This window comes from Saccopteryx bilineata, chromosome 2, assembly GCF_036850765.1.
Source record: "Saccopteryx bilineata isolate mSacBil1 chromosome 2, mSacBil1_pri_phased_curated, whole genome shotgun sequence".
NCBI classification, from domain to species: domain Eukaryota; kingdom Metazoa; phylum Chordata; class Mammalia; order Chiroptera; family Emballonuridae; genus Saccopteryx; species Saccopteryx bilineata.
Window position 1 is genome coordinate 274,910,870 of NC_089491.1, and position 27,019 is coordinate 274,937,888.

Here is a 27,019-nt window from a genome sequence, read left to right on the forward strand (position 1 = left end):
TGCCCAGGTGTTAAGATGTCAAGTCTAATGGCTGGTGTCCTTTTTAAAAAATTATTATTACTTAAACAGCCTTATTGAAGTATAATTGACATCCTCTAAAATTCACTTGTTGACACATATATTACAATGACCTTCAGTGGCGGTGGGTGTGTGCTCACACACACGTGCATGCATGCATTTGTTAACTTTTCTGCTGTGTGTGATAGAAAGTGTCTTGACTTCCACCTGGATTATAAATTACCCTCGGGGGGTGGGGGACAGAGACAGGGACAAAGAGGAGAAAGATCTTGGGATGAAACAAGCGTAAGAGAGAGAAGAGAGGTTGGGTTCACTGGTGACAAAAATCCGAATATGATGCATTCGAGTAATTATTCTCAGCCACACCGGTCACGTGCTCCTCCTCCTTCGCACAATAAATATCCGAATGCCCATTTATTAATTCCTCACACTCCATCTTGCTCCTAAAAGACTTGCAAAGATGCTGACAAGACAAGAAGATGAAATAAGTTAAAATAAGAAAAATGGAGCAGGGGGAAGTGTTGGGCCGGGAAGGAAGCTAAGTGGAAAAGCTTCGTAAACAAAACGCTCACACGAGGACTAGGACTGGGGCACGATTACGGAAGACTGATGACGGCCAAAGCCGGGCTTTATCATAGTAACCAAAAGGAAGAAGGAAGGATGCTTAGTTTAAAAAAAAAATACAGTGTTTATGAGTTTATAAAACCACGAGTTGCTGAATTTCTCTCCTGAGCCACCCACACCGGGGTGCGATCTGCTAAAAGCATTTGAGAGGGTCATTGTGTCACATGCCTAAGGAGGTGACAGTGCAAGAAGTCAGCAGAGAGCCAACTGATGTGGGGGATGGAGGCACTTAAAGAAGGGTGTGTGTGTGTGTGTGTGTGTGTGTGTGTGTGTCTAGGAGAGGACGCATTGGAGGCACCCACCACTCTGTTGTGTTCAGGGAAGACCGCAGTGACCATGGGGCCTGAAATGCAGGGAGCAAGGGGGCGACTCAGAAGGTGACAGTGCAGAACTAGGCAGAGGCCAGGTCGTGCCGGACGTCCGAGGTCACTAAGAAGAGGCTTGCATTTTGTTGAGGGTTTGAAACCTGGCTTTGTTGAGTTCTGCCTTCCATTTCCCCCCCTTCTGGAGGACGCCGAAGACAGAGCAGTGGCTTTGCAGCTGTTAATCATCAGAAAGCCGTAATCACTAAGGGAATGTTTGAAAATCACCAGTTAAGGGTTTTTTTTTTTTTTAGGAGGAAGCAAACCAAAGAAATACCGCCGAAGTCTGCCCTAATTATTTCCTGGGCTCAAAGTACCCAGGTGCATTGAAGAAGAGACTTTTTTATTTCCTTTTCCTTCTGATTTATGAAGGTCTCAGGGTCCACAGTTGGGGGAAAAAAAAACTGCTGAATGAATGTGTTCTGGGGTGTTTTTCCTAGGCAACTGAAACTTTTCTCCTTAGTTCACAATAAAATTTCTTTGATGATTCGCTCAAGATCTTTATAGAGGGGCGGGGGGGGGAGAGTGTTCAGAATACCTCTTACGGTAAAATATCGACTTACCTATCAGAAGAATCATGCGGTCAGTGACTTGGACAGAGAAAATAAGGGACGAGGATTGACAGGGTTCAGGGACGAGAAGCGCATGAACTTGGAGCCTGAGACAAGCTACTCAGTCTGCTCCTGTCTCAGGGCTGGAAGAACAGCGCTCTCTGGCCCTAGAAGGCAGGTAACAAAATTTGTTGGGCAAACGAATGCTTATTTTATGGGTGAGAAAACTTGTAACGCGGACGGGGGATTACCCTCTTTTCATAGGCATGACAGAGAGTGTATGCCGTGGCTTTCCCCACTCATGGCCACACACCGGGAAAGTGGGCACGGACCTCTTGCGGGTGTTTTCCCTCAGGGGAAGGAGGCCTGAGTTTACTCTGTGAAGATGCATGGCGTTCCTCCAGCGTGGATCTCCAAAGCCTGCCAACCATGATGGCCGTTCGACCGTAGACACATCTATTTCTCTGAAGCCGGAGACAGAGACACTTGCTGGACTCACTGAACTGGGAGATTTTTCTACTGTCCCCGCATCAGGAGGCTTTCCTGAGACGCTAACTGTCTTGGCCTTGTGAGCGAACAACCGCAAAGTCCACCTACCGTGTACGATGTGATTCCACGGTGCCATCGGGCGTTTTTCAGGTTGCGAGCGACAACCCATTAGCATCAGGTGTGACCATGAGAACAGCATGGGGTGCAATGGAACCCCAGTGGGACAGCACAGGATGGGGCTGAATAGAGTCGACAACGTGGAACCCTACAGAATGGAACTTGCTTCCGTGACCGACCGCTGTGCGTGTTTCGGTCTGGATGAAAATGTTTCAAAGTGTGAAGATGTTACACGTTTCAGATGTTTTCAAAAGTGTCTGCGAAGTATCGGCTCTATACCCTCCTCTTTCCCTCTCCTCCTTGCAAAGCCAGGAAGGGGAGAAAGCGCTCAGTGCCCAGAACAGTGCCTGGCACGTGCTTGTGGTATCAACCTTGATGCCTCTCGCCGGATATCTGGAAGAATGACAGGACGGCATCTACAGAAAATAATTCCAGCAGATCACGGGAAAAGGGTGAACTTTGCTTCCTTCCGTTCCCATTTCCCAAACCACTCCTTCTGTAACAGGTCCGCCGTGCCTTGGGTGTGATGCATTCACCGTTAAGAAACACACCGGAGGATGTTAAAGCATATTGGAGCCCAATGTGTTATTTAAACTTCCCACCTTTTTTAATTTCCAGGGCAGGGAGACTTGTGAGCAACGGAGCCGAGGCTCATTATTCCCGACCGTCACAGTAATTAGGTTCTCAGACGCCCGCTGACTCGGGAGTAAGCACTGAACTGTTGGTCCGGGGGAGAGACGGGGCTGGCTGGGTTTCCACAAGCCTCCGGCACAATGTTTCCATCTGCCCCGGTCGATACAAAACCTGATTTTCTGTGTGTTTCGGTTGAAAGACACCTGATTTAATACACCGTGGTGATTCATTAGCCCTGAGCAGCGCTGTAACTCAGGGCTGAAGGACGCTCATCTCACACATTCACACACACACACACACACACACACACACGGGGCACTCCTAACTGGCACGTCAGCACCGTTCCCTGTTAAACAGAAAAATCACCAACCAAACACCACACACACACAAGAGAAAAACATGGCATTAAATCGACCGTGAAAAGGACCCTTGTTTACGTGGTATCTGGGGGCCTCATCAGGAAGGCAGAGCATTGTCCCGTGTGACCTCAGCTGGGACCTTTCCCCCCCAAAGCCTCCTCCACGCTGCCTGGACCATGCATGACCGTGAAAACGCCGTGGGTGCCAGTGAGATAAACCTTCACAGGTGAACCTCAGGGAGTAGGTGGGCTCGCCAACATGCAGGCCACAAGCAATGAGGGTGGGCTGTGTTATCTGTCCCACCCTGGTGCAGAGTTGTCACCGCCCTATGTTTTGAGACCCCACATCCCAGGGAAAATAGACTCCAAGCTCCATGCTGAACACAAGGCCAAGGGGGGACCTCGGGCTACAGAGAATCGGCTTCCCCACATCATTGTTACCGTGGGTGCTCTCTGAACGGGCTTCAGGTGACAATGACACAAACACCCATGGGCAGGAGAAAAGAAGTCTTTTCATTCTCAACGCCTCTGGGAGGTCACTTTAGGGTCTCCTAACCCCCCCTCCAGGAAGCCCTGTTCTGAGGACCCCATCTGCTGGTGTCCCCCGGCCACCTCCACAGATTGGAGATGGAGGCTTCCCAGTTGGGAGGCTGGAGGGGACTTCACACCAGGATCAAGTGCAGCTCAGAAGGAAGGGACATCTGTCAGCTTGAGAGAGCAGCAGCAACAAGACCCAAAACTCAGGGGCTCAAAGAGCAGAATTTCTGGAACACCCTCCCGTGTGTCTAGTAAGCAGTGATGGTGGTGGAAGCTCTGTCCCCCTCACAGGAGGAAAATGGATCTGCCCTGGACAGGAGAGTGGTCACAAAGAGGGCAGACTGTCCCCCGCTGGGCCAGTTCTCCAACCTGCTTCTCTTTGTCCATGTCCTGAAGAACCCCTTCAACACTCCTTGCCCAGGGTGGTGGTTTATTGTTTTATTGTATTCTGTATTCATCTTAACTTTGTTTCTAGGAGCACAAAATAACACATCAATACTTCAATGTGTTAACTAATTGCCTCTTCCTCTGTGACAGTGACTACACCTCACCCCTTCATTTTGCAAACAAATCTAACCTTGTCATTGACCCTGGACCCTTTCACACTTTTCACATACACACGTGTGTCCATAGAAACAAGCAATATTAGAGACCAAGCTTTAAAAATGTGCATGAGACCCTGGCTGGGTAGTTCACTTGGTTAGAGGATCACCCCAATATGCCAGGGTTGCGGGTTCAATCCCTGGTCAGGGCACAGACAAGAATCAACCAATGAATGTATAATAAGTAGAACAACAAATTGATGTTTCTCTCTCTCTCCCTCTCTAAAAATCAATTTAAACAATGTGCATGACTGCCACCCTACTGTTCCTTCTGCTCCCCCTTATTCTTTAAACTCAAGGTATCTCTAATCCTCTGTTGTTTAGTGTAGACCAAGACATGTTGACCAGCAAAACTTCTCCACTGAGGAAAATGTCCACCGAGCAACCCGAAATGTGGTCCTGGGGACCCGGGATCGGAAGTTTTCATTTTACCTCCTTTTAGTTCCATTTACATTTGAATCACCACGTGGTGGCTGGTGGCTGCTGGGTTGGGCAGTGAGCACGGGACCCTTTTCTTATTACCGTGGGAGCTGACATTTTATCACGGGAACGCCTCAAACACCGCCGAAAAGGAGAGCTGTCGAGTAAATGTCTACGCGTGCGTGCCCTCCCGCTTTAGTGACAGGCAGTGTGTCACTGGGCCTCTGTCTAGATCCCTCCTTTGGACCTCTCTGGTAGTCTCTTGCAAAAACGTGTCATGGGCTAGCCATCTTTCTCCCATCGCTAGGCAGCTGTTTATGTTGTTTCTAACTTTCTGTGAACTCATGGAAGAGAACAAGCTGCTGTATACATTTCTTTTGTTGCACGTGGTTGTGTGTGTGTGTGTGTGTCTGTTTCTATGTCTGTCTGTGTGTTTGGGCAGAAACTTAGATGTGGGTCATGGGGAGGGAGCATTGTTTGCCTTCATAACTGCCAGCTGCCCCCACACACAACTGGCCACACCCATTCACTTCCGTAAGCAAAAGCAACCTGGAAAAGTGATCAGGCCCTTGAAGCACTTAAGCACAACATAGACCTGAAAATGTTTCAAAGTGTGAAAATGTTACACATGTTTCAGATGTTTCGAAAAGTGTCTGCGAAGTATGGGCTCTATACCCTTCACTCTCCCTCACAATAAAATTGTGAGGACCCCGCCGGTCCACCCATGGTGACAGATGCTTGAGCCATTTTCCTTGGCGCTCAGGCCCTGGACACCTGACAGGGAACCCTCGGTGCCCTGTGACCCAGGGCGAGATCAAGGCAGGTCAGATGGATGACATAAGCCTCCCTGTTCTCCTGATCATTTTAGCATCCCTCAATTTTTCTCTCCACCTCCAAAAGATGCCTAGTCTCTCGCTCCCCAGTCCCTGTCTGGGTGGGGTAGGGAACCATTGATGTGTGTTGGTGTCACTTGAGTGAGGTTTTTCTCGGGGAGTACTTTCTTCCACAGTCACGGTGGGTGTAGGAAGGACCCTGAGGCTCCAGACGGAAAAGACTCGGCATTCTTTGCTTTCCCAGCAGCTCGCGAGGGTCTGCGTTGCTTCGAGGGGCCCTGGTGTGGTAACCTCCCCGTTTCACGGAGAAACACCTCAACATGGGAGTGTAGATGGGTCATCTGAGTCTCTCTGCTTTGTAAACAGTTAAGAGAACTGCCCTCTGCTTAACCAGTGCTCTGTGGCCCGATTGCTGACTTCAGGAAGGGGGCGTGGTTTAGCTGAGCTGTGGAGCTAAAAATATATATTTTTTAAAAGGGAGAACAAACTTAAAAAAAAAACAACCTGTAGGCCCTGGCCGGCTGGCTCAGTGGTAGAACTTCGGCCTGGCATATGGGTGACCTGGATTCGATTCCTGGCTGGGGCACACAGGAGAAGTATCCATCTGCTTCTCCACCCATCTCCCTCTCCTTTCTCTTTATCTCTCTCTTCCCCTCCCACAACCAAGGCTCCATTGGAGCAAAGTTGGCCCAGCTCTGAGGATGACTCTGGTTGCAGTGGAGCAACTCCCCAGATGGGCAGAGCATCGCCCCCTGGTGGGCATGCCGGGTGGATCCCGGTCAGCACATGCGGGAGTCTGTGTCTCTGCCTCCCCACTTTTCACTTCAGAAAAATACCAAAAAAAAAAAAAAAAAATTAGAAAATCCTTTAAGACAAAAGGTTCTGGAAAAGAGAAAAATCAAACAAGTGACCTGAGCCAGCACAGGAAGGACTGAAGTTGACCTTTTCTTTCTTGGAAGACAAAGGACACTGTAGAGAGTAAATTAGGAATCGATTAGCTCAGGTGCTGGGTCTCAGGTGTGCTGGACAGGGCGCTGGTGGAGGGCGGGGAGGTGGGCGGGAGGTGGGCCTGCGCTGCCCCTGCAGCACTGTGGGTGCGGCAGCCCTGGGCCCAGTCAGTCTGGTGGCTCTCAGGGGCCTGCCTGCCACACTGGCCCTGACCCTGCTGAGCGTGTGAGGCCAGACATTCCTCTTTGGTTTCCACCCCGTGAGAGGCTCCGGAGCCTCTGAGGACCCGGTTAGGGTGAAGGGGAGGGTTCAAGTGTCATTGGTCAGATGCCAGTCTCTGTGATGCAGCGTGAGTTGAGCCAGGTGACCAGGAGGCTACTGTGTGGGGATGGGTGTGTGATTCCTGGCCACAGGGGTTCCCCCTGGGGTCCCAGGAAGGCAGAGCTGGCGGGAGAGGACTTTCTTCTTGTGAACGCATCTCATTCAGTTCTGATTTTTTCGCACATATTTCTAGGGATTCTGGGGTTGACGTAATAATGCCTCGTTTCACAGGTGACTGTTGGGTCCCCTTCAGCGCCCCTTACCCGCCACTGTGGTGGCACCAAAAGACCAGTGGGGTGAGGGGACATTACCGCCCTCCACTCCCCAGTGATGTGCTCCCACCCACCTCCCTTCCCAGACACACAACTGACTTAACCAGTCTTGTAAGCAGAGCCCCCAGGACCCGCTCCCAGCAAGAGGGGACCCCACTCAACCCATCCGACCCGTGCTGTTCCTGTTCCCCTGTCCCCAGTCCTGGCTCAGGACACACAGCAGCCCCCAAGCTAGACTTCTGTCACCTTGGGAATACCTGAGAAGCCCCGCATGATGCTGCCTCCGCCCTCCGCAGATGCCGGGGGCAGAAAGTCCCAAAGCGGCCAGGTTGGCAACGGGGGCAGCTCTCCGGTGGAATCCTTGCGCGCCTGCCAAGCCACGAGCTCCCCGCGCCGCCTCACTCTTCCCATCTGCGGAATGGACCCGCCCGGCGAGACCCGGGGTCGGGGGATTGTTGTCTCTTTCTTGAACTAGCGCTGACAGGTAGCCTTCCTTTCGGGCGCCTCTGATGTTTTTATCTGTCGCACAAATCATCGCCACGACGTCTAGTGAACATCCATCTCCACGCGCAGTCAGTTTTCTTTTTTTTTTTCTATTTGGGAAGCAATTGTCCAACTGCCGCCAGCAGGCGGGCCAGCCTGGGCTCGCCCCCAAATCCAATTTCTCTTGAGAAACGAAGGATCCGAATGGATGTGTGTTCTCTCTAATTGCAAAGACTCGGCAGCCCACTGTCCCTCCCTCCCTCCCTCCCTCCCTGGGCTGTAAACCTGAGGGGCCCCAGTGGCCCCAGGTGGGTCCAGTTTGAGACCCCTCCACTGCAGAAGCCCCCCTGGATGTGCCGCACATGCCCCTGGTGGAGAGCCACAGCTGGGGCGTCCCAGAAGCCTCATTATTACTGTCCCCAGGGCTGCTTGGAGGGCCACCCAGGAAGGAAGTTTAATGATCCTCCAGCCTCCCCCCCCCACCTCTGTTTTCTGCCATTTCTGCTGCTTGGTCGGATGCAACGACGAGAACTATCTTGTTTCCACTTTTTAATGGAGTGTCGCCTTCACCTGTGTCTGGAGACAAACGGCGGCAGCTGCCTAAACACACACCCAGCAGTGCAGTCGCGGGAGGCAGCTCTCACGACCTTCCTCGCAGGCAGCCAGGGGATGGGACAGGAGGGATGGTGTCCGGCTTCGTGGCTCCCTGCACTGGCCACCAGCTGAGTCCCTGGGAGAGACCAAGGCCAGAGATGCTGGTGGGACAGCAACTTGCGAATTATTAGTTCAGGGTGCCTGTGGTTCACGGGGCACTTAAGCATGCACATTGCTCATTCAACATGCATTCCATAAATGCGTCCTGGGTGTGCCCATGTTCCAGATACCGACTGACCTTGGCCTTGGAGAGAGAGAACTTTCTTGCATGGGTTTTCTCAGTCTAGCAGGAGAAAGACACGTGAGCAAAGATAAACAGTGATCGTTTGGGGAAGAACGAGAACAGCAATGCAGGCAGAAGATGGGGTTCGCTTGTTTTTATATGTAGAGCACTGAACTGCACCTTCATTTTCACCCTGTACTATGTCGGAGAGATCCATCTGCACTAGTACGTGGAGCTCTCCTTTTTGACCGCCGCCTAATAATAGATAAAATTGGTAATATGGGTGTTGAGTGCCTGCCATGCGCCAAGCCCCGCTCTGAGCACTCGACATGAGTTAAGTTTTCTTAGTCTTCAAAGCAGTCCTGTGTTAAGTTTAAAAAGAATAAGAAGCCCTGGCCGGTTGGCTCAGCAGTAGAGTATCAGCCTGATGTGTGGAAGTCCCGGGTTCGATTCCCAGCCAGGGCACACAGGAGAAGCGCCCATCTGCTTCTCCACCCTTCCCCTTCTTTTTTCTCTCTATCTCTCTCTTCCCCTCCCGCAGCCAAGGCTCCATTGGAGCAAAGATGGCCCAGGCGCTGAGGATGGCTCCATGGCCTCCGCTTCAGGCGCTAGAATGGCTCCCGTTGCAACGGAGCAATGCCCCAGATGGGCAGAGCATCGCCCCTGGTGGGCATGCCGGGTGGATCCTGGTTGGGCGCATGTGGGAGTCTGTCTGTCTGCTTGCCCGCTTCTCACTTCAGAGAAATACAAAAAATAAATAAAAAGGAATAAGAAGAGTGATCTAGATCGGGGCTCCCTGTCCAACGTGGCAGCCACCAGCTCCACGTGGCTTCTTGGTCTCATGCACCCATTTGGAGTTCTCATTGGACATTGCCGTCCACGAAGGAGTTCAGTGGGTGGGCACTGTCTGGGTCTGCACTTAGCAACAGGGTATTAAACATGCCTTGAGCTTAAGTAGCAAGGAACGCAGTGTGCACAGTTCGATGGCATTTGTTTACCTTTTTGGAGTGTGTAGCTCGTTATGCAGATGGGGACACTAAGGCACAGGACCAACTGAGTAGTTGGTCAGTATCGCAGCTGAGAAGTGGCAAGAAGGTTGTTACTGAGAACCTGGTGAGCTGGCCAGAGATGTCGTCTTAACTGGGGTCCTTTCTCTTGTTTAATCGTCTATCTTCAAAGCCTCTGTTCTGTGGCACCTCACCACCAATAGATTGGCAATGATACTATCTCCAATCTGAGACAATTACAAATTGTGCCATGGCGCGCATCTCAGACGTGACCTGTGCCCATGACTGTCAACGTCCCCCGGGTGTCTGCTGAACAGGAAGAGATTAGGTCAATCGAGGGAACAGTGTGAACACCAGCGGGTCCCAACAAAATGCCTTCCTAAATGGGGGCACCCACTCTTATGAGTTACTTCTTCCCCAGGGGGAAGAAAATTCTAGAAGTCCAGTCCCCGGGACAAGGGCCTGTCGCTGCCTTTCCCCCAGGAAGTGAGTGTTTCTCCCCTCCCCCTCCCTCGCCCCAACACCTGTGCTTGGGGACGTGATTTGCTATTCTCTCTCCTTCCACTTTAGGCTTCCGTCCCGAGGTGGGGGGAGAGAAGGGTCTGGGACGGGGGTCCCCATCCCTTTCTCAAATGCACCAGCCACTTTCCTTGCACCGGCCTTTTTCAGTCGTTGCGTTTCCGAAGGAAGGTGCATCTTTTCTGAGCAACTGGGTATTTCGATGTCCCTCCACGCCCGGTGGCGGCTGTGCACCTAGGCGGAGGCTGTGGGTAAGGGAGGTGTCTGTGTTCTGTAGAGAGTTCAGCATCATCAGACACACTGAGGACAGGTTGCTGGGCCTCCCCGGTCTCTATGCGGGAGGGTAAAGCACCGCGCACCGCCCTGTGTGAACAGCTGGGCAAACACCAGCTCCAGAGCCCTGGTCCCCCCTACGTGCAGCCATCCCGACCTCACCAGCCCTGCAGAGCTGTCCTTTGGCTTTTCTCGTCACGGTGACCACCCCTCCTACTAAACGGTTACTGGGACGCGACTTATCTCACTCACGATGTCCTATTGGCGTGGTTATTTCCACCCACTCTGAGCCTTCCCTCCTGTGGCTGGGCCCTCTCTCTTCTGCTCAGGGTCCTGGACGCTCCACAGAGCAGGTTTATTCACCTGTACATTCCGGACGAGGGCAGAGGGCTGCCACGGGACAAAGCGGGGTGCGCAGGTCCCGCTGGCAGAACGAGGGGCATGCCCCACCATGTCCCTGTTGGCTTTGTTTCGGCGTGAGAGCGGTTGTTGGGCGAGGCGGATGGCGTGCTCTGCGGCAGCACAGAAGCACCGTTGTAAGCTCAGCGAGCTTGTGGATCAAAAGCAGGTTGTGGAGTTTCTGTTCAGAGTGACAGGAGCCCTCCTCGAACCGGTAGGCCAGGAGGGGACATGTCCACATGCGCCCCCCGGCTGCAGCCGCCGCTGGGCGCAGGGTTCCATCGTCTCTTGCCCCTCCCTCCCTCCAGGCTATTTGACTCTCCGGCCGGCGCTGAGCATCTCCAATGAATCACAGCGTTAGGTGGGAATAGGACTCGGATATTTTCACCAAGCACGGGAGCTCTGTCTCGGTCCTGTTATCTTTAGGGGAAACATCGCCAGAAAGGGAAACTTCCGTGAAGCATGTACCCCCAAAGCAGCATAGCATGAAGATAGCACCCAGCCCCTGGGCCCTGAGCTCAGCTCCTGACCTGAGTGTTCCTCGCTGGGTGACCTTGGGCAAGTTACTTAACAGTTTGGGGGCTTCACTCTCCTTATGTGTAAGACAGGGAATAGCAAGGAGCCTTCTCCACACACAGGGTGGTTGTGAGTGTAAGCCTGGCGTGTGAGAGGCGGTGTCGGGACCTATGGGTGGTCAGTCAGGTGTTGGTGTTCTCATTGTCACCCTCCCGTGTTGACAGTGCGGGTCTCGTGAGGCTAAGATGTCACCTCCCACTTAGAGGATATTTTCACCCCCTCTCTGTACCTACCTGCTAGTTATTTTGCTTCTTGCTTTGCGTGAGGTGGTTTGGATATAACGTTCCTGATCAAGATGAGGATTCCGAAGCTTATAAATTTAAGGTATTGGTAAAAACAAAACAAAAACAAAAAAACACCCCCAAACCAACAAAATACTTTATCTAGTTCTTTGAAGATGTGGATTCATTATGTTTCATTAAATTTCTTGGGCTAGCATTGATTCATAACATTAAATTTTGGCCTGACCTGTGGTGGCGCAGTGATCAAGCGTCGATCTGGAACACTGAGGTCACCGGTTCAAATCCCTGGGCTTGCCTGCTCAATGCACATTCAGAAAGCGCTTCCTGCTTTCCCCCCTCTTTTTCTCTCTCTCTCTCCCCCCTTCCAAAGAGATGAATTAAAAAAAGTTTCAAGGGCACAATTAATTCTATAGCACGTCACCCGTGTACTGCGTGACGTGCTCACCACCCGAAGTTTCAGAACCTTCCCCTGGAAGGCTCCATGCTCCTGTCTTTGCCGAGGGCTGGGTTGAAATGTCGTGTTTTCACAATACTGAAAGTTAAAAACTGTAAGGAAAGGAAAGGAAGGGAAAGGAAGGGAAGGGAAAGGAGGGGGAAGGGGAAGAGAGAGGTGAAGGGAGGGAGGGAGGGGGGGAGAGAGGGAGGGAGGGAGGGAGGAAGGAAGGAAGGAACGAACGAACGAACGAAGGAAGGAAGGAAAGGAAGACAGACTTTCATCTCCCCGTTTTCCTGGGCTTGTTTACTCCGCCATCAGGAAAGCATTTTCTGCCCCTATCCCGGGCCTTCTCATTAATGTAATTACCCTAAATCCCGGTGTAACCAAACAAGACGGCAGCTGCCAGCGTGCAGGCCAATGAGACTCGTGTGCGGGGAGAATGGGGGGACTCCGTGGGACGTGGAGGGTTTTGTCTTTTTTTCCCTTTAATTATCTGTAATTAGTGTGTGTGTGTGGGCAGGGGGGGGAAGAATATGTGGACCATATTAAAAATAAGCTCTTTATTTTATTTATTTATTTATTTATTTATTTAATTTTTTTTTTTTTTTCTTTTTGAGAGAAAAAGACCATCTCAAAGAAGAGGAATACTGGTGTCTTTTATTTCCGTGAATGGAGATAATTGGCACTCTCAGGATTAATGTAAGGTTTCATCCTAAATAATACCACCATCTGCGACCAATAAATGCTTCTCTCTTTGAAAAGACAGCGTAACATCCTCCTCCGACCACAGGCGACACCCGCGGCAGATGCAATTGCTTCAGTCCTTGCTGCAAGTGCCCGTGTGAGGCGACTCTCCTTCCCTTCTGATGTCTGAGTCTGAGCAGCTCTTCTTTCTTTCTTTCTCTTTTTTTCTTCCTTCCTTCCTTCTTTCTTTCTTTTCTTTCTCTTTCTCTCTTTCTTCCTCCTTCTTCTCTTCTTCTTCTTCTTCTTCTTCTTCTTCTTCTTCTTCTTCTTCTTCTTCCCCTCTTCCTTCTCCTCCTCCTCCTCCTCCTCCTCCTCCTCCTCCTCCTCCTCCTCCTCCTCTTCCTCCTGCTCCTATTTCCAAACAGTTTTGAAGGCCCAGTAAAAGTCGTGTTGACATTTTGGAGCAATGAGGTAACCCTGGGAATGGACTCCATCATCAAGAGCCCAGAAGGAAGCATGGAAGAAGCTGTCATTGATGTGTGAGACACAACGCTTCCAAAGGCTCTGTCCGTGGTCTGTCTCAGACATCTCACCCTGCACCACACCCAAGCCCACCCGCCCGCCCGTCCGTCCCTGGTCTTGTATGGCCACCGCCATGCAAGACCAATCATTGTTTAAAATATCTGTATTTTAAACAATGATTGTTTCTGGTGTGAAAAGGCTCCAACATTTCAATGTAGTGTTTATGAAGTTTTATCAGAACACGGGCACACTCCCGGGTTCATGCCTGTCCCAGCTGCTTTCACAACACAGCAGAGAGCATTTGACCTGAGAGCCTGAGAAATACTTACGGTTTGGGTCTTGACAGAAGAAGAGTGAGGATCACTTCTCTGTATGGCTTGGGAAGCTGACTTAGCCTCCGTGGAGACGGAGTGTCTTATTCTGCAGGCCCTCAGCTGAAGGGGAGAGGCAGAGCCCCCCACGGACTGTGGGTTGACGTCCTTGGGTTCACAGTTCACACAACTTTGAGAACCACCGGCCAGCAAGCTAAAACGAGAGTAACAATGTAACCATGATAAAATGTGGCATGTAAATGGTTACATTTTGAATGGGGGAGATAAGGACCTCTGTAATATTGAGTTAGCCTCTGAGCCTGCAAAGCCAAAGATGTGTATCATGTGACCCTTTAAGGAAGAAAAAACCCCACACAATTAACTGAGGAACAAAAGCAGAAACAGAGGCAGGGTCACAGGAGACAGCTGGACAGCTGTGAGAGGGGAGGGGAAGAGGGGGTAGGATCAGAAAAGGTGAACTTTTTTAGTGAAGTTTTGCCCAAGTACCTGCGTCTTTTCCCCGGTGGTCTCTGGAAACCGTTGGACGACACACGCTTTGTTCAGTGGCTGCTCTCCTTCACGTATGGGGTGGGGGGTGGAGCTCAGTCCCTGGCTTGGAAATTTACAAGATGGTCACCGTCGGAAGTCACTGCGGGAGCCAGGTTACAACTTGTGTGGGACCCTCGTGCCTTACTGAATATCTCGCCACACTGGATGGACCCAGCTCCCTCAAGGCCGGTGGTGTGCCCCTCCCTGTCATTGCGATGACCAAACACTCCTCCACAAACATCCTGAATGCCATCCGTGGGATGCTGAACAGTGCCACCCCCCCCCCAAGATGCCTATGTCTCCATGGCCAGCTCTCACGCATATGTGACCTCACCTGGAAGAAGGACCTGCAGATCGATGTGTTTCAGTCAAGGACTGTGAGGTGGGGGGGGCCTGGGCTCAGCCAGGTGGGCCGATGCCATCACAAGGACCCTTAAGAGAGGGAGGCAGGTCAGACAGAGGAGAAGGTGCAGCCACTGGCTTTGCAGAGGGAGGGGGCAAGAGACAGGGGGTACAGCTGCCTCTAGCGGCCAGGACACAGATCCCCCCACTCCCCACCGCTGTCTCCAGAAGGGACACAGCCCTGCCCACCCCTTCGCTATGGACTTTTAACCTGCAGAATGAGCATGTTTTGTTTGTTTGTTTTAAGCTACTGATTTTGTGGTGGCATGTTAGAGCAGCATTAGGAAACTAGTATACCCTGCAAGGGAGGGTTCCCTCACTTGAGCCCATCAGAACCCCCTGTGGACTTGGGCTCCAAGCCCCACCGAAGGGACGGATGTGTAGGAAGTGGCCACGGGGCCACCCGCCAGGCCATTGCCAAGCTCTGTGTCAGAAACTACAACCACAGTGCCGTTCAAACATTGTGTTTCAGAGTTATCACTTGGCCTGGGAAACATTCCCCTCCGTGCTGACCCAAGGCACCATTCCCACGCCGGCCAAGTCCATGGTTCTGGGCATTTGGGAGAATTTGTCTTTGAAAGGCACGGCGGCCACTGCACCCCTCTGTCAAGGGACCTGATGAAGGAGTGCCTGACAGGGATTATGGGGTTCCCTCAGAGACAAAAAGGGGACCCCCCCCCTGCCCAGGGCTCAGAGGAGACTCCACTACCTGCTTTTTTAGAGGAGAATGAATGTCACTGTCCTGAAGCTGCAAGCCGCAGCACAGAATGTCGGCAGGGAAGGGGATCGGCCGCTCTCTCAGAAGAGGCACTGGGATGAACGAATCCATTTATCAAGGTGCCTCTTGTTTCAAGGGAAAAGAGACGATGGGGTGCATTTAGCAGAGAGAGGCATTCTGTGTCTGGTGAGTGTTAATAAATCACCAACGGGGAGAAAGGGAGAGAGGGAGAGAGAGAAAGAATAAAAACCCCTGCAAACACTTGGGCCGGCTTGCCTTTCCCGTAATCTGCAGCGGCTTAGAGGGATATACGAGCGGGCTTCGCCCTGCGGCAGACTGTGAGGACAGACGGCCTGCGCGGTGCAGGCGTTGGATGCGGGGTAACCTGAGCCGCAGTGCACCGCGTGCCGGGGAGGTCGTGATCTCACCCGTTTTATTATTTTTTCACCTTTCTGTAGCCTTCAAATCTTTTTGCTACAGCGTCGCAACGCGACTGAAGTGATGGGAAGAATAATAAGTATTCTTGTTGTTATTACGGCAGCAGAAACTTCTTCCGGTTGTTAGGCGTAACCTACACGCTCCATGGGTGTCTCGCTTACTGCTTTACGGGAGGTGGTTTAGATACAACTTTCATGATCACGATGAGGATGTTGAAGCTTATAAGTTTAAGGTATTTGTGTAAAAAAACAAACCCAATATAAAAACCTTATCTAGTTCATCAGAGACATAGATTTGTTTCCTCTTACTAAATTTCTCGGGCTGGCACTGATTAATAATGTGAGGTTTCAAGTGCATGATTCTATAGCACATCATCTGTGTACGGTATCGTGGGCTCACCACTCAAAGTCTGCTGTCCCTCCATCAAGGTATATTTGGCCCCGTAACCCCGTCTACCTGCCCACCAACCCCCTCTGGTGACCGCCATTTTGTTGTCTGCGTCTATGAGTTTTTGTTTGTCTTTTTTGTTCATTTGTTGCTTTTGCTTTATATCCCACCTGTGAGTGACATCACACGGTTCTTGTCCTTTTCCTGCTGACTTACCTCAGCTAGCACACTGGTCTCAGGACCCACCCATATCGGCACAAGTGGCAGGGTTTTGTCCTTTTCATGGCTGCATAGTATTCCGTGGTATACACGTACCATAACTTCTCGTTTATGTCTTTGCCGGACTCCAGGAGCGCTCTGGACCGTGGTGACACATTTCCTCTCCCTGGGCTGGGGATGGGTGGTTAAGTTTCTTCCTCTGTGTCTGCTGTGCCTCTGACAGACCACCAAGCAGCTTCGATGTGGATCCTGTCAGGTCTAGGTTTTCCAACCTCTGCACGACTGACGCTTGCACTACACTTGTGGTGGGGCCCATCCTGAGCAGTGTGTGTGGGGGTGTTAGCAGCATCACTGACCTCTGCCCTCTAGATGGTGGGATCACCCCTCTCCCCAGTTGTGAGACCACAAATGTCTCCAGACATCCCCGAGTATCTCCTGGGGACAGAATTACCTTATGCAGAGGATTGCTTGACTTAGACACTCTTTGCAGAATCCCATTCAAAACCCTTAAACAGGGCCACTTGTGAATTTAGGTTGTAGCAGGAATGGTAATTTTAATCTTATCTAATTGAAGAGGAAAGCCAGACCTCGTATTTCTACCAAGCTACGTCCTGGGCACCTGGTGCTGACCCCATTCAGGGAAAAAGTCGTCCCCGGGCCACCTTCCTGGACTGACTCCCCACCCCACACGTCAGGGCACAAGCTCTCTCCCCACCGATCCTCTGCTCAGGCTGCCCCTCACCCCAAATCCTTCCCCGGTCCGTTCAACCTCCCATCCTTCATGTTGCGACTCATAGAGAACCAGCCTGGAGACTTCATCCTGGACAATACGTCCCAAAGCCAGCATCATGACGACGGCGATGCATTACCTTGGCGGGAAGGGTCATTCCCCACCCCACCCCCACCCCCGGTGTTACTCTGGGGTGCTAAGTGACACGAATGTCTCCTGTGGGTTCATTATCACAGTATCTCAAAAACTCAATTTCCGGCCTTGGCTGTGCAGTCGAGTTCTCTGATCAACACCTGATGGAGGACACAATATCCCCACCGGTGACAGGCAGCTCAGATAGAGAAAATGGATAAACAGGGAGGGAGACAGCAATTGAACGTGCTGTCGGCTGGTGGCCAGATTGGAAGGGGCAGCTGTCACCGGTTGCCCTGTACCCTCTCTCCCGTGGCCCGAGGAAACTGGAATTGGACTTTTCCCAGATCAATACAAATGACTCAATAGCCCTGTCTTCCTGGGAGACGTCATAGGGGCAGATGAGCCAGAGGAAACGGGCAGGAATCCGTCAGCGCGCACTGCGGGAAGCAGCCGCCAATGGCTTCCCTATGGTCAGGAGATAACTTGTCGAGAAAGACATACAACCAAGGTCATTGCTGTGCTTCCTTAACCCACAGGTTGGGGCCTCCGCAAAAAGTGAAATGAGTTTAGCGGGTGCACACGGTGCCGAGGAATGTGGGGGTGTGGAAGGGTTCTGGCGCAGCTCTGGGGATGGACATCCCCGTGGTTGCTGTTGGAGGTGCATGGGCGTGGAGGGAGAGGACCTGGGTCCCCCAGAGGAGAAGGCTCTCCTCACCGTGGTCTCTTGTCCCGCAGGAGGCTAGCCTGGGCTGGTTCTCTTTGGCGATGGCAGGAGTCCACAGGAGAGGCCGTGGTGGTGCACGATGTCTCTGGAGAGCTGGGCTCGGAATCGGCACATTGGCACTTCTGCTGTATTCTGTTGGCCAAGGCAAACCACGAGGCCAGCCTGGATTCAAGGAGTGGGTCAACAGACTCCTCCTCCTGATGGGAGATTGTAAGGTCACATCCCAAAGGTGTAGATAGAGAAGGAGGGATGGGGCCATTTTATAATTGCTCTACAAAGCTGCTGTTTTATTCTATGTACATAGCTCTGTCTACCTACCTGCCATTTTATCTACATATGTATCCATCATCCATCTATCACCCATCTATCCATCCACTCATCACCCATCCATTATCCATCAATTCATCATCCATCTATCACCCATCTGTCATCCACCCATTCATCATTCATCCATCACCCATCCCTCCATCTATCCATCCTCTATACTCTGTCCATTCATCCTCCATTTATCCATTTATCCTCTATCCATCCATCCATCCATCCATCCATCACCCACTCATCCATTCATCCCTCCATCATCCAACCACCATCTATCCATCCACCATCTATCCATTCATCCATCCATCATCCATCCATCCATCCACCATCCATCGATCCCTCCATCCTCCATCCACCATCCATCCATCCATCACCCATTCTTCCATTCATCCATCCTCTATTCATTCATTTATCCTCCATCCATCCTCTATCCACCATTCATCCATCTAGCACCCATCCATTCATCCATCCATCCATCCATCCATCCACTCATTCATCCTATATCCATCCATCCACCATCCATCCATCCATCCATCATCCATCCATCCATCCATGACCCCCTCATCCATCCATTCATCTATCCATCTATCCACTATCTATCCATCCACCATCCATTCATTCATTCATCACCCACTCATCCATCCATGGAACCTGAAACTCCAAGAAGATAAGAACTTGCCCAACACCACATGGCTGTGCAGTAGACCAACCCTTAAGCTCTCTCTGGTCCAACTTCCTGTCCACAACCGCGGTCCAGACCCCCACAGCCTTCTTTATGACATCTGCCTCTCTTGTAACTAAAATTCTGTCTCTCTGGAACTGGGAAAATTCAGAATGAGGCTCAGGAAGAGAGTCTGAGTGAGGGATGTTAGGCTTCACATGCAGGGGGAAAATAGCCTGCTTAAATAAGCGAAGGATCCTGAGAGGGGACCAGTGGCACAGCAAGCCCACGCCAGCTTCACTGTAGAGAAAACAAACTCAGCACATGCGTAAAAGAAAAACACACAAAAGATTCTTTTTTAAGGCTTTTTTTTTGAAGACAAAAAAAAAAATGTGGGAAAAGGAATCCTTCCAGGTGGAACACCGAAGCGTGATAAGAAAGCTTTGTTGACCAACGCTTTCCGGCGTGGAATGGTCCCCAACACAGATGGGCCTTAGAAACGTACCCCGTTCCTTCCGAGAGCCCTCGGAACACTACCCTCTCCAAATAAATGAGCCTCTAAATCTCTACCCTTTGAGGGTTTCTCGGAGAGCGAGGGAGACATCAGAACAAAAGCATCGGATGTGGCAATTGGCCCATTGCTTTTCACAAAATATTACAGGTTGCTTCAACAGTCAGTGCCTTTTTTTTTTTAAGGACGTACAGCCAGATCCTTTCTGGAGTGTCATACCTTGGCAGGACCTCAGAGCAGGGCCACTGGGACAAGAGCAGGGGAGAATGCCGTTTCTTTGAAACGTCGTCTTGACAACCCCAGTCCCTTTGGCCGATAGGCAAGGGCAGCTCTGATCTGATAATCAGTGTCCCCGGAGAAGGATTAGGGGACTTTGCAGGGGAGAGATTCGTGAAGCTGCCCTGCGTGTGGGGTGGACTGTGTTTGCTGCAGCAAAGGTTGGGAAGATGGAAAGACGGACTCGTCATCTCTCAATACACAAATGGTGGCACAGTGGCTTGTTTGGGTTTTTGGTCTTAAAAGGCAGAGACAGGTGATGGGCTTTCTTGGGGCTTTGTAAACTTAGCAGCTGGGGCACTTGCCCCTCCGGTGGCCTGGGTGTGCAGTAGTCCTCCCTTCCTGGATCCCCCACCAGCGAAAGTGTGAGCGCACGGGGTCTCTGTAGAGAGGACAACCTTCCCTGCTGTTGGTGTCTGTGATGAGCAAGGCAGACAAGACGGAGAGCGGTGTTTGTTCCTGCCTCGGCACTGACTTCCAGCCCCCAAGGTACACAGACTTGCCTGCCTGGAAGGTTCTAACTGGCTCTTTCCAACTTCAGTGCACCTGAGGGTTCAGCAGGTAACTGAGCAAAGTGGCCAGCTGAGTAGCTTTTCCCTTTCTTGCTATGTGGGCATGAAGCCCAACTATTACCAGTTCTTCCCATGTTCAAGGAGAAGCTGTGCACCCAGAAAACCCCCGGTTTAAAAAGTGGTTTCTGTGTCTGGATGGGGCAGCTCAATTGATGAGAGCATCATCCCAACATGCCAAGGTTTGTAAGGTTCAATCCTCGATCAGGGCACACGCAAGAATCAACCAATCACAGCATGAATAAATGCAACAACAAATTGGTCGTTTCTCTCTCTGTGTCTATGTCTTTGTCTCCCTTTCTTTCTCTCTCTCTAAAATAAATAATAAACAAATACAGTGGTACCTTGAGATATGAATTTAATTCATTCTGTAACCGAGCTAATAAGTCAGTCAGCTCGTGTATCAAACTGCCGATACTGGACTCGTGCACCAATGTGCCAACTAGCGGCAGCTTCCTGAATCACGACTCGTATCTCAGAATTTTGCTCGGATCTCGAATAAAAATATAGACTGAGTCTCAGCTCGTATCTTAAAAAAATCGTATGTTGGTCTGTTCGTATCTCAAGGTACCACTGTATATAAATAAAATTTAAAAATAAAATAAAAACTGTTCCTACTCAGCAATCTTCTGCAGGCTGGGTTGAGTGCCGCACGTCAGCAGCTTGTCATATCTGTTTCTTTTGACTTGATATCTTTCTGCTACTTTTGCCTTTATTTTTACATAGGCAAGCACATCATTTTTTTCATTGCCTTCGGATTTTGAGTCACACTTAGACAGTTTTATCTACACCTAGGTTAGAGAGGAAGTCACCCATTTTTGTTTGTCTTAAAAGACATTTCGTTTCTTTTTGTTTAGATCATGGATCCAGTCAAAGTGTATTCTTGTGTATGGTGTGAGGTAGGGATCTAATTTGATGTGGTTCCCACACCCCCTCTCCCACACGCCCGCTAATGGCTGGCCAGTTGTCCTGGCATTATTTCGTATGAGATTTCCAAACGCACGTGGCTTTATTTACAGACTGTTTTGTTCCCTAGGCATGCTTTTCTACTCTCGTCCCTCTGCCGTGGGAAGTGTGTTCCATTCACGCAATGTATTTGTGAGTGTATTCCCCTCACACTCATCGGTCACTTGCCAGCGTCCTGTTAGTTGTCACCACATGAAATTGCCTCCGTGCAATAATTCTTCACCAGCAAAAAAAAAAGAAAATCTCAGTTTCACGTGTTTCCACCCAATACATGTATATAATTGGGGGGGGGGGAGCATGTAGTGTCCCTTGCTGGCTGATGCCACAAGGATCGTGATACCTCTTGGCGTTTTTCTCTCTTCTTTCCAAATTGCTCAGGGACCCGAGGATGTCTATGGAGCGATGGTCTCATTTCCCTTTTCCTTGTCTCTCTCTCTGCCCCCTGTAGTGATAGAGGGCCGCGGGGTCACCGACACCGTCCAGAGGTTCTCCTCCCAGCCTCCCTACCTGCCTGTGAGCTACCGCATCCTCCAAGCAGAGACCTCCTTCTTCCTGAGGGAGACCCACCAGGAAGGGACGCGCAATGCCAGTCTGCAGTCCCGGGTGGAGTCCTTCTTCACCTACCGAGCCAGGAGGCCCCCGCTGCTGAACGCCAGCTATGGACCCTTTTCCGTGGAGAAGGTCGTGCCTCTGGACTTGACATCGACTTCCAACTTTCTGGGCCCCGCCGATACCTTCAGTTTCAACTGGAAGCTGCAGGCACACATCCTGCAGGACAAGATCTACCCTGGCCGGCCCACCGTGCAGGTGCTGTTCCACGTGGTGGGCCGGGACTGGGCGGAGCGCGGCGCCGCCTTCGAGCCGCTGCCCTGCTTGCGGGTGTTCGCCTTCCGGGAGACGCGGGAGGTCCGAGGCAGCTGCCGGCTGCGCGGCGAGCTGGGGCTGTGCGTGGCCGAGCTGCGGCTGCCAGCCGGCTGGTTCAGCGCACCCGCGGTGGTGGCGGGGCGGAGGCGGCCGGCGGACCCGGCGGCGGGCAGCGCTGCGCAGCTCTACTACACTGTGCACCCGGGCGACGCGCGTGGGGACTGCGCCGGCGGGGACATCAGGAAGGGCAATGCCATCCGCCCGGGGAAGGACGGCCTGGCAGACAGCACGTCCCACCTGCAGAGGATCGGCGCCGTGGGCCTCTGTGGGGCCCAGGACAGCAGTGACCAGCTCAGCGAGCTGCGTTTGGACGGCAACGTGGCGGTCTGGCTGCCCTCCAGGCCGGTCAAACAGGGAGATGTGGTCACTGCCTATGTCACCATGGGCAGCAACTCCACCGTGGACCTCTTCATCCTGAGGTAGGTGCTGAGACTGGACACGGGAGTCCTGGCTGCCCCGGGGAGTGGGACTGGATGCTGGGGGGGCATATTCAGAAGGGCCAGTTTCCCCTGCCCATGGGGACCCTCCTTCCTCCCATGGAAGTCAAATTCCCCACCTGTCCACACACTTTCAGCAGATGTCTCACCTGTGAGGGGTTTGGGAGTGGGAAAGAAGGCAGGAATTGGATCCAAGAGAAGCAAGATGAAATGAATCCCTCACTCTCTTTGACCTTGAATTACCATCAGAGTTGGGGAGGGGTGTGATCTTTCCTTGGCTCAGAATTCTTTGGGAAATATGCAGACACCAGTGGCGTGATTGGAAGCGTGTGCTCAGGGAGGGGGTCCCAGAGAAAGACAGGCAGTGAGGTAGATGTCTCGCTCTGGGTGTCTAGGTGAGAAAAGCCACCGATAATAACACCAACCCCACTGGGGAGAACGGTCCGGCCATGATTGAAGGAACCTGCCCCATGGAAAGCTATTTAGCAGAGGTGTTGCGTCTCATAAAAAGAAAAAAGGAAAAAGAAACTAAGTTTAATCAACAACAGAATAGCCCACCATCACCCCTGCTGGTTCCGCAGGTGGCACTAAAGTTTTCATGGGACTGCCCTGTCCATACGGAGAGTGGATTGATTCCAAAGTTTGGTACAGAAGCACCTGTTCTCTGAGGATAATTAATACTGGGCTAGGGGTGGGGGTGGGGGGGCCGCTGAAGGCAAATCCTTAATCTTAAAATGGGGCCAGAATGTCATACTCATGGGAAAGGATATTTGATTGAGGTTTGTTTGAAAGATAAAAGACGATAAAAATCAGTTTGTTTGCTTTTTTTTTTTTTCATTATCGTTAAAGGAGGTCGTAGGTTATGACGGCAGCTGTGGGTTTTTAGAATTCAAAACTGGATCCCACGGAGAAATGAGTTGTTTGGATAAATACTCGTAAAACAGAGCGATGGCTGGTGGCAGCGTGTTCCGTTGGACCTGTTTGTGGCGGGGCTCTGGGGACGGTGATTGGGACAGGTCTGGGCTGTTGTCACACAGCGCGGTCCCAGGTTTCTGTGAGTCTCTCCCAGGCTTTTCTGGTTCCTTCGGATTTCAGTCATTCCCTCCTGAAGCGGGTCCTTGTCACCTTTATAGTTTTTCTGGTAATATTCGAGTGGACTTATTTTGCCAGACCTACCTTTGAGGGTGCTTTGGGTTACGACAGGATATTTATGACGTTTTTTGCACTCAGCAACCTTATGAACACCAACCTCTTTTACAAGAGGTCGAGTTCGCCCAACACATCGGCAAAGCGGTCGGTCGTGGGTCCCAGTGGTCGGCCCACCCCCACCGACTCCGTGTGCTGAGGGACACGTGTCCTGTCAGGGTGTCGGGGATGCATTGCAGATGTCTTTCCCTGAACAACAGAGGGGCCAGGATGCTAACTATTTAGATGAAAGGATTTGTTTTGCTTGTTTTCTCCTCCCTTGATGGGGTTAAATGCTGGTCCGGGAAGTCTGAGTTCTGTTTTCACTGGGTCCCTTAGTGCCTTCATGTTCACGTCATTCATGGTGAAATGAAGAGGTCAGCCCTGGCTTAGGAAGTAAAGGCAGAACTCGGGGAACCGATAGCATCGCCAGCACGTTAGAAGACTCCAGAGTCCTGAGTGTCTTCCCATCTGTGGTATCCCGAGCAGCCTCGTCCAAAACACAGGTTCCACCTCTACAGGGCTGATTGTGAACGAGCCGCCTCGTCCCTGGGTCTGCGGGGTCTTGGCTGCAGGCAGGGACACGGACCTGGGTCACGGGAGGGAAGAGCTGCCCGCATGGCGGTGAACACAGTCCCGCCCCCAGCAGGCCTCAGGTCTGACTCTGTCCCGCCTTCTGGCTGAGGGGCTGCAGGGAGGTCCCCTAAGCCCGGCAGGCCTCAGTTTCCCATCTCTGAACCAGGTGTGACAATGGTGCCCATTGCCGCAGGAGTGGGAGGGTTTGGTGAGCTAATATCCACGTGCGAGATGCTTCCAGGTGCCTGGCACGGAAGCAGCGCTTTGCGGAGGCTGGCTGTTGCTAACAGGGTTGCTTCAAAGCATCTATCACTCTCTCAATAGGCTCTGAATTATATTGGTGCGGCGAAAGGACATTGTATCGTACACAAAACAACAGCTCCCCAGTTTATACTCAAAGATACATTGATTCTCATTTTGCTGTCATTTTGTTTAAAGTACAAAAAATAAAAAATAACAATGTTTCTAAATGGTATGAGCTCCTGGAGCATAGAGGGTCCCGCAACGTGGCTCTGGGCTGGATGCCGCTGAGCGAGCGCCGTCCAGGGCGGCAGCCCTGAGTCTGCCTTCCTGAGCGTCCCAACCACAGATCAGAGTCCCGGCCAGAGAGAGAAAGGTGGCGGAGAGTCAGAGCAGGAACTGACCCCAGACATCGGGCATGAAGGATGCAGTGGCTAGAATGGGGGGGGGGGGGTATGAGCAAGGCTGGTTTTCCCTTTCCAGGTGACAGGTTTTATTTTAATTTAGTGAAATTAATTGTAATGTTTAATTTTCCACTGATTTCAGAGAGAGAGAGAGAGAGAGAGAGAGAGAAGAGAAGGAAGAGAGAAGCATCAACTCATTTCATTTAGTTGGGCATTCATTAACCTACGTGCCTTAACCGGGGATTGAATCCACAACCTCAGTATTCCAGGATGATGCTTTATCTACTGAACTACCCTATCAGGGCCTTAATTTTTGTTTAACTTTTTAAAATTGATTTTAACAAGAGAGGAAAGAGAGAAAGAAAGGAACATCGATCTGCTCCTGTGTGGTCCTGACCTAGGGATCAAACTGGCAACCTCTCCGTTTCAGGATAACGTTCTTAACCAACCGAGCCATCCGGCCAGAGCAAGGAGACTCTGAAAGTAAGGGAGCAGAGGTGCTCGGAACTAGGGTGCCGAGGGCATGTTCTGTTCTGTCCTTGCTCATGGCTGTGGGCCCAATGGCATACTGAGTTCCGTCCTGGTTTGACTGGCAGACATAGGCACAGTCGTGGTGGTTAAAAAACGTATGTCCCCCCATCCGGATCGACACAGCGTGTTGTGTGCTGAGCAGCCGCTGTGGGCTTCCAGCCTCTGCCAATAAATAAATGAAAAGGGGGAATGGTGGGGGTAGGGATGCAGGAAGTGCCTCTGTGCGGAGGGATGCTGAGGAGTATGCTCTCTCCAAGCAGGATGCGACCACGACCGTAGGTGGGTGTGTTTCTAGAACCTTCATGCCTGTCAAGGGACTGCAGGTCCAGACTGGCTCTCACCTCCTCCAAAGGGGTGTTGTGGGGTTAACCTCATCCCCACCCAGCCCGGGCCAAAGGGCAGAGTCCTAGGTTCCCCGCCCCAGTGGGTGCACGAGGTGGGGTTCAGGAACACGTCGCTCCTTAGTCACACGGCGCCTCACAAGGCGGTCGGCTGGTACTTAATTATTCACAAAGGCGCAAACATCCACAGCAGAATTATTCAAAACAGCCAGGATGGGAAAGCACCCGGAATGTCTCTCCACGGATGAATGAGTCGGTAAAATAGGATGTATCCGTCTGATGGGTTGTACTTGGCCGTGGGAAGGAATGGCTCCCTGCCTGGTACGCGCGGCAAGGCGGGCAGACCGGGCAACAAGGCGCTGCCTCACAGGGAGGACCGCCTGTCCTGCGGGTCCGTTTCCGGGGAATGTCCGACTAGAAGAGGCAAGTCCTTAGACTCAGAAAGCAGATCAGTGGTAGCCAGGGGCCAATGAGATGACTGGCAGGGACTGATTGTTCATATGGACAGGGTTTTGCAGGGGTTGGGGCGGGGGGTAAGGAGGAAGCATCCTGGTGTTCAGGTGGGGATGTTAGCACAACTTTGTGAATATACAAAACACCACTGAGTTATAAATTTAAAAAGTAACCCCCCCAAAAAAGGTTGCCCTAAGAGATGATGTTGTGGCAGAGAAAAAAATGTGTTGATGTTGATGTCTCTTTATAATCTCTAAACTAACCACATGTTGAACAGTGAAACTTTCTTATATGTATATTTTTAGTCTACAGAGTCTTTTTTCCCATCAAGTGACCAAGTGTTTAGTGGCCTTTTCCACACCCAACAGTGTTCTGAAGGTCTTGCCAGATTGAAACTTTTTCCCTGGACGCTGAAATATTTGTTAGACTTTGTACCGTGTCCCTTTTGGAAGCTGCATCAACATTTCTGATTAATGACAATGGCCAAAGCCAGGACCGGCTGGCTTCCATCCGGGCCAAGGTGGCCAACGCGAGTGTCTGCAGCTGAAGCCATGTAGAGGGACACCGATCGTGGAAAGGTCACACGGGAGGGTCTTAGCACCACCCCACACCCAGACTGTCCACTCTCCGGCCGCCTAACTGCCCACAATCGGCACAAAATCTAGTGAAAACGATTACGTTATATAAACAGAATTCTGAGACGAGACTCCCAAGCCCGTGCCGCGGCCAGTCTGATGGACACACCGCACCGTGGAAACCACAGCCCTGCCCGTGGTGGGGAGATGGAGATGGCCGACGGGAGCTCCGTGCCTTCTCTGGAGGGAGTGGGCACATCTCAACTCCAGCCATGACGGCCATGCTGGAGCCCAGGACCATGGCCACTGGTTTCACTGGTTTTAAAGAGAGGCTGC

General features: G+C 51.5%; 1 protein-coding gene across 1 annotated transcript in view; it reads left to right on the forward strand.

Annotated features, from left to right (window-relative positions):
- Positions 1–27,019, forward strand: part of TMEM132C (transmembrane protein 132C) — a 214,287-nt gene that overhangs the window by 62,212 nt on the left and 125,056 nt on the right. Inside the window, exon 2 of the mRNA XM_066260826.1 lies at positions 21,466–22,360. Within this exon, the coding sequence (XP_066116923.1) occupies positions 21,466–22,360 (895 nt within the window). The remainder of the gene's footprint in view (positions 1–21,465; positions 22,361–27,019) is intronic.